Raw genomic sequence first — 15,542 nt, 5'->3', positions numbered from 1 at the left:
ATTGAGGCTGCAGTGAGCTATGATCATGCCACTGCACTCCAGCCTGGGTGACGGAGGAAGACCTCCCTGCTCATTCCCACATACAAAAGGATTGGATCAGAAAAACAAAGAGAAGAAGTTATTCAGGACTTGGAGAACTGTACAAGCAATGGCATAGAAACAGGTATATGGAAGACTGAAGATCAGTGAGAAGTAGTCCAGTAGGCCGGGCGTGGTGGCTCACGCCTGTAATCCCAGCACTTTGGGAGGCCATGGCAGGTGGATCGCCTGAGCTCAGGAGTTCGAGACCAGCATGGGCAACATGGTGAAATCCCGTCTCTACTAAAAATACAAAAATTAGCCGGGCGTGGTGGCAGGCACCTGTAATCCCAGCTATTTGGGAGGCTGAGGCAGGAGAATAGCATGAACCCTAGAGGTGGAGGTTGCAGTGAGCTGAGATCGTGCCACTGCACTCCAGCCTGGGCAACAAGAGTTAGACTCCGTCTCAAAAAAATTGGAAAAAAAAAAATATATACAGGGCCGTGCGCGGTGGCTCACACCTGTAATCCCAGCACTTTGGGAGGCCGAGGTGGGCGGATCACAAGGTCAGGAGATGGAGACCATCCTGGCTAACACAGTGAAACCCCATCTCTACTAAAAATACAAAAAATTAGCTGGGCGTGGTGGCGGGCGCCTGTAGTCCCAGCTATTCGGGAGGCTAAGGCAGGAGAATGGCATGAACCCAGGAGGCGGAGCTTGCAGTGAGCTAAGAACGTGCCGCTGCACTCCAGCCTGGGCAACAGAGCGAGACTCCATCTAAAAAAAAAAAAAGTTAGCTGGTTGTGGTGGCACGTGCCTGTAATTCCAACTACTGGAGAGTCTGAGGCACAAGAATCACTTGAACCCAGAAGGCAGAGGTTGCAGGGAGCCGAGATCACACCACTGCACTCCAACCTGGTGACAGAATGAGACTCTGTTTCAAAAAAAAAAAAAGAAGAAGTAGTCCAGAGCAACTTAGAGCAATGATTCTCAAATGCTAACCTATAGACTAGGGCTGGGGTGATTGTATCATAATCATATGAGAAATTTATTTTTAAAATAGATACAAATGTCTACTTCTGACCATGATAAGGTAACAAGAATAGGATTTGCTGTCTCACTTGAAAAAGCCAAAAGCACTGGACAACATATATGAAAGAATGGTCTTCAAGATCAATGGTCTACACCTCAGAAAACAAAACCAATAAACCCTTAGAGACAGGGAATCAGTTATTAATAGATGAGTTATCTGATTGCCCAGGTACTACCTTGAGGGAAATCACAGAATACAGTGCATGAAGCAGGAACCCAGGCAGATCTCAGCAACCTTTAAGTTGATGAGATGAAGTTTAGAGTCCAGATAGATCTGGACTGCTAGAGTTTATAAGACAGGGTACCAGAGAGCAGAAAGCTGCATACAGAAACCTCTAGAAAGGAGTATGCAAGGAAATTACCCAAGCCAAGGAAAGAACCACCAAAAATGAAGTGGGAAGACTACCTGTTGCTTACACAGCACCAGAGAGGCTAAGTAGCTTTCTGTACTGGAAAACTCTTGTTTCCACGCATCATAAGTCTGGGCATTGTATGACACGTAAGTTACACCTCAATCTTAAAATGTGTCAGGACAAAACCACACACTGCAGAGGGGCAGGGCTCCACCACCAGTTACTCACTTCCCTTGAAACAGAAGCTCAAGTATGAGTAGTGTTCTGTGGCTAAGCTTGCTTTCCCTCCTTTCTGACTTCTAGGAATGATCCTTGTTCTGAACAGGATTTGAGGTAATGTAGGAAACTGCTCTCAATACAGAATTTTTAACTTGATTAAAAAATTGGAAAGAAGGGAAATCAGAGTAAGAAAATCAAGTGTGATCAGTATGAAGTTAGCATACAAAGGAAGTGCAGCAAGGCCCAGGCACCCGCTGAGAAGGGACTCAGGCGACAGCCAGAGGGGGGCCAGGCAATCAGGGGCATGTCACTAAGGTCAAAGGTGGGGCAGACCTTGGTCCCCTGCCCCCGTGGCCACCTTACCCAGGCCACCCCAATAGCGTGAACTGTCCTACAAGGTCACCATACCTAGGGAAGATGGGGGGCGGTTTCTCAATGCTGGTGTTTGGTGAGCCCAAGAGTGCTCAGACTTTACTGTCCTCCCTAACAGGCATCTGGGGCACAGGGATGCTGACCCTTGAACTCCTAACTGGGATTGGAATTCAGGTCCCTTGGGAACACTGGGCACCTAGGGACATGAGGGCAGGACTGGCCACAGCCAGGTTTCCCTTAGAAACAGACTGGTTGAATTAATGAACTGAACAAATGAACCGATGTGTTTTGCCCCAAAGAAAAATGAGCTTTGTCCTGGGTGGAGTGATTGCCTTTGAAAAGCCATCAAGGCCACCTGCCAACAGCCGAGAGCTGAGCTGCTGTGTTCCTGGCTGACTCTGGCCCTTCCAGTCCTCCTCTGGGTCTGCCCCAGTCCTGCAAGCTCATGGCCAGGGTGATAATGATGGCGGCAACACCATGGTCCTCGCTGCTCTTCCTGGGGCAGGAGGGCCCCAAGGACTGATAAGCCAAATCCAGGGCTGCCCTCCACTGCTTTTCTGCCCTGCGACTTTTCTCTAGGTCCTTTCCTCCAAGCAATGTGGGGACGTGTACCGGAAAATGCCATAATTAATGGATGTTGCATAGAGTACACAAAAGGGTCCAGTGGTAGGAATAATTACCTTCTTACCAAAAAGAATCAAACTGCTTCCAAGTAACATAACTGAGTTACAGAACAAATCTAAAAAGTATTTATGGCCTGGCACGGTGGTTCATGCCTGTAATCCCAGCACTTTGGAAGGCCAAGGCGGGTAGATCACTTGAGGTCAGGAGTTCAAAAGCAGCCTGACCAACATGGTGAAACCCCTTCTCTACTAAAAATACAAAAATCAGCCGGGCATGGTGATGTGCACCTGTAATCCTAGCTACTCGGGAGGCTGAGACACAAGAACCCCTTGGGCCAAGTGCAGTGGCTCACGCCTGTAATCCCAGCACTTTGGTAGGACAAAGCAGATGGATCATTAAGGTCAGGAGTTTGAGACCAGCCTGGCCAACATGGTGAAACCCCATCTCCACTAAAAACACAAAAATTAGCTGGGCATGGTGGCACATGCCTGTAATCCCAGTTACTTGGAAGACTGAGGCGGGAGAATTGCTTGAGCCTGGGAGGCGGAGGTTGCAGTGAGCCGAGATCCACCACTGCACTCCAGCCCGGGTGACAAGAGTTAGACTCTGTCTCAAAAAATAAATAAAAGAATCACTTGAACCTGGAAGACGGAGGTTGCAGTGAGCCAAGACTGTGCCGCAGCACTCCAGCCTGGGTGACAGAGTAAGACTCTATCTCAAAAAAAATAAGTAAATAAACAAAAATAAAAAATAAAAAGTATTGGCCGTGCACAGTGGCTCATGCCTGTAATCCCAGCACTTTGGGAGGTAAAGGCAGGCAGATCACTTGAGGTCAGGAGTTCAAGACCAGCCTGACCAACATAGCAAACCCTGTCTCTACTAAAAATACAAAATTTAACCAGGCAGTGGTGGCACATATCTGTAGTCCCAGCTACTTGGGAGGCTGAGGCAAGAGAATCGCTTGAACCTAGGAGGCAGAGGCTGCAGTGAGCCAAGATCACACCACTGCACTCCAATCTGGGTGACAGAGCAAGACTCCATCTCTAAATAAATAAATAAATAAATATTTAAAAATTTAAAAAGTATTTATAGGAACACAAAAATACGCACCATCCAACTAGATAAAATGTCTAGCATCCAATCAAAAATTATCAGGTATATTGTCAGGTACAGTGGCTCACACCTGTAATCCCAGCACTTTGGGAGGCCAAGGCAGGCCGATCTCCTGAGGTCAGGCCTCGCCAACATGGTGCAACCCCGTCCCTACTAAAAATACAAAAATTAGCTGGGCTTGCTGGCGGGCACCTGTAATCCCAGCTACTCTGGAGGCTGAGACAGGAGAAATGCTTGAACCCAGGAGGCGGAGGTTGCAGTGAACCAAGATCATGCCATTGCACTCCAGCCTGGACAACAGAGCAAGACTCTGTCGAAAGAAAGAAAGAGGGGTGGGGGTAGAGAGAGAGAGAGAAGAGAGGAGAGGAGAGGAGAGGAGAGGAGAGGAGAGGAGAGGAGAGGAGAGGGGAGAGGAGAGGAGAAGAGAGGAGAAATTTAAAAATAAATAAATAAATAAATGGACCAGGCATGGTGGCTCATGCTTATAATCCCAGCACTTTGGGAGGCCGAGGCCAGTGGATCACCTGAGGTCAGGAGTTTGAGACCAGCCTGGCCAGCATGATAAAACACTGTCTCTACTAAAAATACAAAAATTAGCTGGGTATGGTGGCACATGCCTGTAGTCCCAGCTACTCGGAAGACTGAGGCAGGAGAATAGCTTGAACCCAGTGGAAGTTGCAGTGAGCCGAGATCGCACCACTGCACTCCAGCCTGAGTGACAGAGCGAGACTCCATCTCAAAAAACAAAAATAAATAAATAAATAAATAAATAAATAAAGCAAAAACTGATAGAACCACAGGAGAAACAGACAAATGCATTACTATAATCAGAGATTTCAATAATCCTCTCTCAATAATCTATAGAAAAAGTAGACAGAAAATCAGAAGACAACATAGTCAACCAAATGGACCTAATTGACATTTATACAATATTCTACCCAACAACGGATCACACATTATTTTCAAATGTACAAAGAACACTTACCAACATAGGCCATATTCTGGACCATAAAACAAATCTTAAAACATTTAAAAGGATTCAAGTCACACAAAGTTTGTTCTCTAACCACAGTTTTTTTCCTTTTTTTTTTTTTTAGACGGAATCTTGCTCTGAAGCCCAGGCTGGAGTGCAGTGGCATGATCACAGCTCACTGAAGCCTCGACTTCCCAGGCTCAGGTGATTTTCCTACTTCAGCCTCCTGAATAGCTGGGACTACAGGTGTGCACCACCAAGCTAATTTTTGTTTTTGTTTTTTTTAATTTTTTTATTTTTTAAATTATCATTATTATTATTATTATTGAGATGGAGTCTCACTCTTTTACCCAAGCTGGAGTACAGTGGCACAATCTCAGCTCACTGTAACCTCTGCCTCCCGGGTTCAAGCGATTCTCCTGCCTTAGACTCCTGAGTAGCTTGGATTACAGGTGCGCACCACCACCTTGCTAATTTTTTTGTATTTTTAATAGAGACGGGGTTTCACCATGTTGGTCAGGCTGGTCTCGAACTTCTGACCTGATGATCCACCCACTTCAGCCTCCAAAAGTGCTGGGATTACAGGCGTGAGCCACCACACCTGACCTTTGTTTTTTTTTAAAAGATGGGGTTTAACCATGTTGCCCAGGCTGGTCTTGAACTCCTGGGCTCAAGTGATCTGCCCACCTCAGCCTCCCAAAGTGCTAGGATTACAGGCGTGAGCCACCATGCCCAGCCTCTAAACACAGTTAAACTAGATATTAACTATAGAACATCTTTGGAAAAATACACAAATATTTGAAAACTGAATAACACATTTTAAATAACCCATGTGTCAAAGAAAACATCAAAAGGGAAATTAGCAAGTACAGACAACATAATAATCTATGTAGAAAATCTAATGGAATCTACAAAAAGCTTCTAGAAGTAATAAGTGAGTTTAGCAAGGTTGGAAGACACAAGATCTATATACAAAACATACCAAAAAAAATTATATTTTCATGTGGTACAATGAAGAATGAGAAACAGAAATTTTTTTTTTTTTTTTTTTTTTGAGATAGAGTTTCGCTCTTGTCACCCAGGCTAGAGTGCAATGGCACTATCTCAGCTCACTGCAACTTCCGCCTCCTGGGTTCAAGCCATTCTCCTACCTCAGCCTCCTAAGTAGCTGGGATTACAGGCCCCCGCCACCACGCCCAGCTAATTTTTGTCTTTTTAGTAGAGACGGGGTTTCACTATGTTGGCCAGGCTGGTCTCGAACTCCTGACCTCAGGCAATCCACCTGCCTCGGCCTCCCAAAGTGCTGGGATTACAGGCATGAGCCACCATGCCTGGCTGAGAAATAGAAATTTTAAAAACATTACCATTTCTAATATGTCAAAAATATGACATATATAGAGATAAATCTGACCAAAAGCTCTGCAAGACATAAACACTGAAAACTAAAAAACATGCTGAGAGGAATTTTGAAAGACCGAAATAAATAGAAAGGTATACCTTGTTCAACATGGGTTGGAAGATTCAATACTGTTAAAATGTCAGTTTTCCCCAAGTTGGTCTATAGATTCAATGCAATCCAAATCCCAGCAGATTTTTTTTTTTTTAGAAACTGACAAACTAAGTTATATGGAAATGCAAAGGATTTAGAATAACCACAAACATTGTGAAAAAGAGTAAAGTTGGAGTGGTAGCCCTTCCTGATTTCATGACTAACAAGTCATGAAAACTACAGTAACCAAGATAAGTGGTATTGGTGTAAAGATATACAAATACATAAGTGGAACAGAATAGAACCTCTAGAGATTAACACACTCATATATACAAACGACTTCAACAAAGATACAAAAGCAATTCGTATTTTCAACAAAGATACAAAAGCAATTCGTATTTTCAACAAAGATACTAAAGCAATTCAATGGAGAAAGGACTGTCTTTTCAACAAATGATGTTAGAACAGACATCCACATGACTTCAGTCCTTTCCTTGCAAAACAAAAAACCAGACGATACACCTAAATGGAAAGCCTAAAATAATAAAACTTCTAGGAAAGAACATAGAAGAAATCTTGGTGATTTTGTGTTAGGTAAAAATTATTTGATACGGGCTGGGCGTGGTGGCTCATGCCTGTAATCCCAGCACTTTGGGAGGCCAAGGTGAGTGAATCACGAGGTCAGGAGTTTGAGACCAGTCTGACCAACATAGTGAAACTCCGTCTCTACTAAAAATACAAAAAACATTAACTGGGTGTGGTACTGCATGCCTGTAATCCCAAGTACTCGGAGGCTGAGGCACAAGAATTGCTTGAACCTGGGAGGTGGAGGTTGCAGTGAGCCGAGAGCATGCCATTTCACTCCAGCCTGGGTGACAGAGACTCTGTCTCAAGATAAAAGAAACAAAAACGACTGGGCACAGTGGCTCAGGCTGGGCATGGTTGCTCACGCCTCTAATCCCAGCACTTTGGGAGGCCAAGACAGGTGGGTCATGAGGTCAGGAGTTCGAGACCAGCCTGGCGAACATAATGAAACCCTGTCTCTACTAAAAATACAAAAAATTAGCCAGGCATGGTGGCGGGCACCTGTAATCCCAGCTACTTGGGAGTCTGGAGCAGGAGAATTGCTTGAATCCAGGAGGCAAAGGTTGCAGTGAGCCGAGATCACTCCATTGCACTCCAGCTCGGGCAACAGTGTTAGACTCCAACCTCCCAAAAAAACAAACTTACAGCTAACATTACACTTTGTGGCGAAAGACTAATTGCTTTCTGCCTAAGTTTGGAAACAAGGCAAGAACATCTGTTCTCTTCACTCTTAATCAGCATAGTGCTTGAAGTGCTAGCCAATACAATAAGGCAAGAAAAAGAAACAAAAGGCATACAGATTGGAAAGGAAGATATAAACTGTCCCTATTTATAGATGACATGATGATTTGCAGATGACATGAAAAATCCCAAGGAATCTAAAACAAAACAAAAACCCTACTACTAAGTGAGTTCAGCAAGGTTGCAAGGTATAAGAAATAACATGCACAGGCTGGGTGTGGTGGCTCATGCCTATAATCCCAACACTTTGGGAGGCCGAGGTGGGCGGATCACGGGTCAGGAGATCAAGACCATCCTGGCTAACACAGTGAAACCCTGTCTCTACTAAAACTACAAAAAATTAGCCAGGCGTGGTGGCAGGTGCCTGTAGTCCCAGCTACTCGGGAGGCTGAGGCAGGAGAATGGTGTGATCCTGGGAGGCAGAGCTTGCAGTGAGCGGAGATCGCGCCACTGCACTCCAGCCTGGCCAACAGAGTGAGACTCCATCTCAAAAAAAAAAAAAAGAATAATATGCACAAATCAATTGTGTTTCTGTATACTAGCAATGAACATATGGACACTGAAATTTAAAATACAACACCATTTAGGAGATATAAATAAAAGACACTCTTCATAGATTGAAACACTCAATATAGAAAATATATCAGTTCTCCCCAAATTGATGTACAGATTTAAGGCAACTCCTATCAAAATTCCAACAAGAATTTCTATAGCTATAAACAGAATTATTCTAATGCTTATATGGAAAGGCAAAGGAATTAAAGAATAAAGTGGGAGGAATCATTCTCATTTCAAAACTTATTATACAGCTACAGTAAGCAAGCCTATGTAGTTTTGGTGGAGGGATAGACATAGAGATTGATAGAATAAAAAGAACCCAGAATAGCCCCCACATAACTACAGGCAACTGATTTTTTTATAATGGTGCAAAAGCAATTCAATGAAGGAGGAAAAAGTCCTTTCAAGGAATTGTTCTAGCGTAACTGGATATCTTCAGGCCAAACAAACAAAACAGACCTCAAACTCAAAATGGGTTGCATATTTAAAAGTAAAGGCCAGGCATGGTCGCTCACGCCTATAATCCCAGCACTTTGGGAGGCCAAGGCGGGCAGATTACCTGAGGTCAGGAGTTCGAGACTAGCCTGGCCAACATGGCAAAACCCCGTCTCCACTAAAAATACAAAAATTAGCCAGGCGTGTTGGTGGGCGCCTGTAATCCCAGCTACTCAGGAGGCTGAGGCTGGAGAATTGCTTGAACCTGGGAGGTGAAGGTTGCAGTGAGCCGAGATCATGCTATTGCACTCCAGCCTGGGTGACAAGAGCGGAACTCTGTCTCAAAATAAATAAATAAATAAAATCAAAGAAAAAAAAAGTAAAGCATAAGGCCTGGTGCAGTGGCTCATGCCTGTAATCCCAACACTTTAGGAGGCCAAAGCTGGAGGATCACTTGAGCACAGGAGTTCGAGGCTGCAGGCTGCAGTAACCTACGATGGTGCCACTGCATTCCAGCCTAGGCAACCAAGTGAGACCCTGTCTCTAAAAGTGAACAAACAAATAAATAAATGTAAAGCATAAAACTATAACTTTTAGAAGATAACATTGGAAAAAATCTTCAGGACTTAAGGTTCAGTGAAAAGTTTGTAAGACATAACCCCAAAAGCACCATTCATAAATGGAAAAATTGATGTTAGACTTCATGAAAATTTAAAATTCATGTTCTCTGAAAGACCTTGGTAAGAGGATAAAAAGACAAGCTACAGACTGGGTGAAAATATTTATAAACTACATATTCAGCTAAGGGCTAGCATCTAGAATATACACACAACCCTCACAATTCAACAGTTAAAAAATGTCAGAAAATGGGCAAAAAACATGAAGAGACATTTCACTAAAGAAGATAGACAGATGACAGATAAGCACATAAAAAGATATTCAACAATGCCTCTCAGAATGTCCCTCCAAATTTGAAAAAAAAAAAAAAAAGATATTCAACATCATTAGCCATTAGGAAATGCAAATTAAGACCATGATCAGCTGGGCGCAGTGGCTCACGCCTGTAATCCCAGCACTTTGGGAGGCCAAGGCAGGCGGATCACCTGAGGTCAGGAGTTTGAGACCAGCCTGACCAACATGGACAAACCTCGTCTCTACTAAAAATACAAAATTAGCCAGGTGTGATGGTGCACGAGTAATCCCAGCTACTTGGGAGGCTGAGGCAGGAGAATCACTTGAACCCAGGAGGTGGAGGTTGCTGTGAGCTGAGATCGCACCACTGCACTCCAGCCTGGGCAACAAGAGTGAAACTCTGTCTCAAAATAAACAAACCAAAAAAAGACCATGATCAGATATCACTACCCACTTAGGAGTGAAATGGGAAAAGTTCCCTCGTTCTCCTTGCAGGGCGTGCGATGGGGGTGTGGTTCGCTTCTTCAGTGCCCCGCTGCTCAGACCTCTGGGGGAGTATTCATATGGGCAGGCTGTGGGGCTCTGACCGCATGGCAGTGTCTAGGGTTGAATTTACAGCTGAAGCCCCAGTGGGCACATGTTACAGGGTACTCTTTTAGTTTAGGCATCCATAGGTGGCTTCTGTTAGTCAGCTCAGTTTACTTCTGCCTTATTTCCAGGTCAGAGAGCTTTCCGTAATCCCAGGGTTCTTGCCTTGGTGTACAGGAAGAATTGGATGGATCACACGTGGGCTTGGAGAATGAGTACAAGGTTTTATTGAGTGGAAGTAGCTCTCAGCAGATCGGGGAGCCAGAAGGGAGATGGTTTTCCCCTGGAGTCAGGCCACTTGGCAGCCAGGGATCTCCTCTGACTGCCCCAGCCAAACTCCGCATCCTTCTGCTGGTCAGTGGCCTGCTGGCCTGCTGGCGTCTGTCCTGTCATCTGCCGATGTGTTCCTCTCCACATCCAGCCACTTGTGTGTCTGCCAGCTAGGGTCTCAGGGTTTTTATAGGCACAGGATGGGTGCGTGGCAAGTCAGGGTGGTATTGAGGAATGCAACATTTGGGCAGGAAAACAAAAATGTCTGTCCTCATGTAGGTCTGTGGGCACAGGCCTGGAGGTGGAGCCCTAGCCAGGCACTATGCCCTCCTCTACCCAGCACTTCCCTTCCCCCCTTCCAGATCATGAACACAGGTAAAATAACAAATCATGACAACATCAAATGCTGAATGTGAATAATTTAGGCATTGCTAGGGTGAATGTAAAATGGGAGAGACATTCTAGAAAATATTCTTTAAATGTTTACTATCTAAAGAATTCTCTTTAAAAATTCACCTGTAGGCCGGACGCAGTGGCTCACGCTTGTAATCCCAGCACTTTGGGAGGTCAAGGCGGGCGGATCACAAGGTCAGAAGATCGAGACCATCCTGGCTAACACGGTGAAACCCTGTCTCTACTAAAAATACAAAAAAATTAGCCGGGCGCGGTGGCGGGCGCCTGTAGTCCCAGCTACTCAGGAGGCTGAGGTAGGAGAATGTCATGATCCCGGGAGGCGGAGCTTGCAGTGAGCCGAGATAGTGCCACTGCACTCCAGCCAGGGGGACAGAGCAACACTCCGTCTCAAAAAAAAAAGAAAAAAAATTCACTTGTAATCCCAGCACTTTGGGAGGCAGAGGTGGGCGGATCACAAGGTCAGGAGTTCAAGACCAGCCTGGCCAACATGGTGAAACCCCATCTCTACTAAAAATACAAAAGTTAGCTGGGTGTGGTGGCGGGCACCTGTAACCCCAGCTACTCGGGAGGCTGAGGCGGGAGAATCGTTTGAACCTGGGAAGCGGAGGTTGCAGTGAGCCGAGATCACACCATTGCACTCCAGCCTGGGTGACAGGGCGAGATTCTATCTCAAAATAAATAAATAAAATAAAATAAAATTTAAAAATAAAATATGCCACTATCATATGATCCAACAACTGTGTCTTTGGACATTTATCTTAGAGAATGAAAACTCTGTTCACAAAACCCCATACTTATGTTCATAAAAACGTATACACAGGTGTTTAGAGTGGTGTCATTCCTAATAGCCAAAAGCTGAAAACAATGCAGATGACTTCATTGAGTGAATGGTTAAACAAGCGATGCTATACCCATTTTATGGAATAAATACTGGGCAATAAAAAGCAATAAACTATTGACATATACAACAACCTAGATGAATCCCCGGAGAATTACGCTGAGTGAAGAAAATCAATCCCTCAAGGGTATATGCTGGATTATTCCATTTATACAATATTCTTCAGATGACAAAATTATAGAAATGGAGAACAGATTCGTAGTTGCCAGAGGTAAAGGAGGGTGGGACAGAAAACGATATAGCTATAAAAAGACATCATGAGGGATCCATATGGTTTGAAAATGTTTTGTACCCTGACTGTATCAACGTGGGTGTCCTAGTTGTGACACAGTACTAATGTTTTGCAAGATGTCACCATTGAGGATCGCTGGTTTAAAGGGTACGTAAGACCTCTAGGCATTATTTCTAACAACTGCATGTAAATCTACAATTATCTCAAAATTAAAAGTTTAATTTAAAAAATGCTTCCAATAAATAAACAAATGGATGGATGGGAGTTCTAATATTTTCTTCCCATGCCATAATGGATCATCTTAGGCACACCCAGTTTTAGAGATCACTAACATATGCTGCTTGTACCTACCCAGTCTTAGAGCCCCTTTGGTTATTCTCTACATTCTCTTAAAGTTGTCTTTCTTAAATGCAAATCTGATCATACTACTTCTCAAAATCATTAGTCTGACATATAAGGGCCTTCATGATCTGGCTTTAGGCCTTTACTCAAATACGTACCTATACACCAAACTACTTGTAGTTTTCTTTATTCTTTTTCTTTTTTTTTCTTTTTGAGACAGAGTCTCGCTCTGTTGCCCAGGCTGGAGTGTGGAGTGCGGTGGCACAATCTTGGCTCACTGTAATCTCCACCCGCTGGGTTCAAGCGATTCTGGTGCCTCAGCCCCCTGAGTAGCTGGGATTACAGGAGTGAGCCACCACGCCCAGCTAATTTTTGTATTTTTGGTAGAGACAGGGTTTCACCATATTGGCCAGGCTGGTCTCCAACTCCTGGCCTCAAGTGATCCACCCTCCTCAGCCTCCCAAAGTGCTGGGATTACAGGCAGGAGCACCTGGCATACTTGCAATTTGAATTATGCAAAACCCTGTGTTTAGTGTGAGATACCTGAGGACAGGCACAATGACTTGTCTTTGCTTGCCGATAGTATCTCTAATTCAATGATCTCTAAGGCTTAGTGTGTTCCTAGCACATATGAGGAGTGCAATAAATCCTGACTTAAAGAAGCCTACTATAAGTGTGTTGTCCTTTGCTTGTAATCCTGAGAGCCCAGAGGTATTGATTCTGTGTTACCTCAGAACACTGACCTGCAATCACTCCTGCCAGGTACACCAGCCCCACACGGAGGCCTTTGTGGACCATTTCCAGTGGAATACCCAAAACAAGCTGCATACAAAGATTCCCCAAGATGTGCTGAACTCTGCAAAGACAAACAACAGTTGTCACATATTATGACTAAACCCAGCAGTTATTTCCCTGGGAGATGAACAGACTTTCATGTGTTTTCTCTAGTTAAGGATTTGCTTAACTAGAATTCCATTTTCTAATTTTTCTTAGCAGACAACTCTTTTTTTCTTTTTCTTTTTTCTGTGTGTGCGTGTGTGTGTGTGTGTGTGTGTGTGTGTGTGTGTGTGTGTGTGTGTGTGTGTGACAGTCTTGCTGTGTCTCCCAGCCAGGAGTGCAGTGGTGCAATCTCTGCTCACCACAACCTCTGCCTCAAGGGTTCAAGTAATTCTCATGCCTCAGCCTCCCAAGTAGCTGGGATTACAGGCATATGCCACCACTCCTGGCTAATTTTTTTTTCTTTTCTTTTTTTGAGACGGAGTTTATCTCTTGTTGCCCAAACTGGAGTGCAATGGCATGATCTTGGCTCACTGCAACCTCCACCTCCCAGGTTCAAGCAATTCTCCTGCTTCAGCCTCCCTAGTAGCTGAGATTACAGGTGCCTGCAACCACGCCCAGCTTATTTTTTTTCTTTTCTTTTCTTTTTTTTTTTGAGACGGAGTTTATCTCTTGTTGCCCAGGCTGAAGTGCAATGGCATGATCACGGCTCACTGCAACCTCTGCCTCCCAAGTTCAAGCGATTCTCCTGCCCCAGCCTCCTGAGTAGCTGTGATTACAGACATGTGCTACCACACCCAGCTAATTTTGCATTTTTAATAGAGACAGGGTTTCTCCATGTTGGTCAGGCTGGTCTCAAACTCCTGACGTCAGGTGATCTGCCTGCCTTGGCCTCCCAAAGGCTGGGATTACAGTAGTGAGCCACCGTGCCCGGCCTAATTTTTGTATTTTTAGTAGAGATGAGGTTTCACCATGTTGGTCAGGCTGGTCTCAAACACCTGACCTCAGTGATCCACCCGCCTCAGCCTCCCAAAGTGCTGAGATTACAGGCATGAGCCACCGCACCTGGCCGATTTTTGTATTTCAAGCAGAGACAGCGTTTCACCATGTTGGCCAAGTTGGTCTTGAACTCCTGACCTCGGGTGATCCACCCACTTTGGCCTGGAAAAGTGCTGGGATTACAGGCATGAGCCACCATGCCTGGTCTCTCTGGGCGTCTTATGTGGGAAAAAAATAACCTCTGTTTAAGGCCCTGTTAGATATTTTTGGTACTTGCATCCAAAACATTCCTAATTTATATAATTCTATACATGGTACGTCCTACACAGCCTTGCAAAAAAAAAAAAATTTTTTTTTTTTGAGGTGAAGTGTGCTCTGTCACCCAGGCTGGAGTGCAGTGGCACAATCCCAGCTCACTGCAACCTCTGCCCGTGCGCCACTATGCCCAGCTAATTTTTGTATTTTTAGTGGAGACGGGGTTTCACCATATTGGCCAGGCTGGTCTCGAACTCCTGACCTCGTGATCCACCTGCCTCGGCCTCCCAAAGTGCTGGGATTACAAGTGTGAGCCACCGCACCTGGCCTTTTTTTTTTTTTTTTTGAGACAGGGTTTCACTCCCTTCACCTAAGCTAGAGTGCAGTGTCTCGACTTTGACTCACTACATTTCCTTCTCCTGGGCCTAAGGATTCCTTAATCGTCCCACCTCAGCCTCCCCAGTAGCTGGGACTACAGGCACACACCCTGTGCCCATCTAATTTTCTTTTTTTTAATTTTTTTTGGAGAGATGGGGGTTTCACCATGTCACCCAGTCTGGTTTTGAACTCCTGGGCTCAAGCAATCCACCCACCTCAGCCTCCAAAAGTGCTGGGGTTATAGGTGTGAGCCACTGCTCCTGGCCGAAAATTTTTTTTAAGTGCCTTACTATGTGTTGGGCACAGTGAAAATTATAGCCATTGGCCGGGCGCGGTGGCTCAAGCCTGTAATCCCAGTACTTTGGGAGGCCGAGGCGGGTGGATCACGAAGTCAGGAGATCGAGACCATCCTGGCTAACATGGTGAAACCCCGTCTCTACTAAAAATACAAAAAACTAGCCGGGCGTGGTGGCGGGCGCCTGTAGACCCAGCTACTCGGAGGCTGAGGCAGGAGAATGGCATAAACCCGGGAGGCGGAGCTTGCAGTGAGCCGAGATCGGGCCACTGCACTCCAGCCTGGGTGACACAGCGAGACTCCGTCTCAAAAAAAAAAAAAAAAAAGAAAATTATAGCCATTGTCTCATTTAATCACAACAACCTTATGAGGTATATTGTACCCAGCCTACTATATACTATAATACTGTACTGCCTTACATAGCTATTTAACTGACATGTTCCCTCTTATCATCTTAAAGTCCTTGTGTGCAGGAGCCATGTTTGCTCAGGATATACTCGTTAAATGGAAACTGAGCAATTGGTGATTTTGCCCCTGATTTGTCAAGCCTCTGAGCCATGTGTCCTGATGCCTATTTAGACACTAAGCAAAAGTGTCATCTTTTCTATTT

At 44.8% G+C, this 15,542-nt stretch overlaps 1 protein-coding gene across 4 annotated transcripts in view; it reads right to left on the bottom strand.

Moving 5' to 3' along the window:
- Window positions 1-15,542, bottom strand: part of RHBDL2 (rhomboid like 2) — a 58,984-nt gene that overhangs the window by 12,259 nt on the left and 31,183 nt on the right. For all 4 annotated transcript variants that reach the window (XM_015135819.3, XM_077962871.1, XM_077962880.1 and 1 more), the window contains one exon: window positions 12,972-13,084. In XM_015135819.3, coding sequence (XP_014991305.1) covers window positions 12,972-13,084 — 113 coding nt within the window. The remainder of the gene's footprint in view (window positions 1-12,971; window positions 13,085-15,542) is intronic.

This window comes from Macaca mulatta, chromosome 1 (assembly GCF_049350105.2).
Source record: "Macaca mulatta isolate MMU2019108-1 chromosome 1, T2T-MMU8v2.0, whole genome shotgun sequence".
Classification (NCBI taxonomy): domain Eukaryota; kingdom Metazoa; phylum Chordata; class Mammalia; order Primates; family Cercopithecidae; genus Macaca; species Macaca mulatta.
The sequence above is the reverse complement of the archived record's forward strand: the minus strand, read 5'-3'. Positions and strand labels throughout refer to the sequence as shown.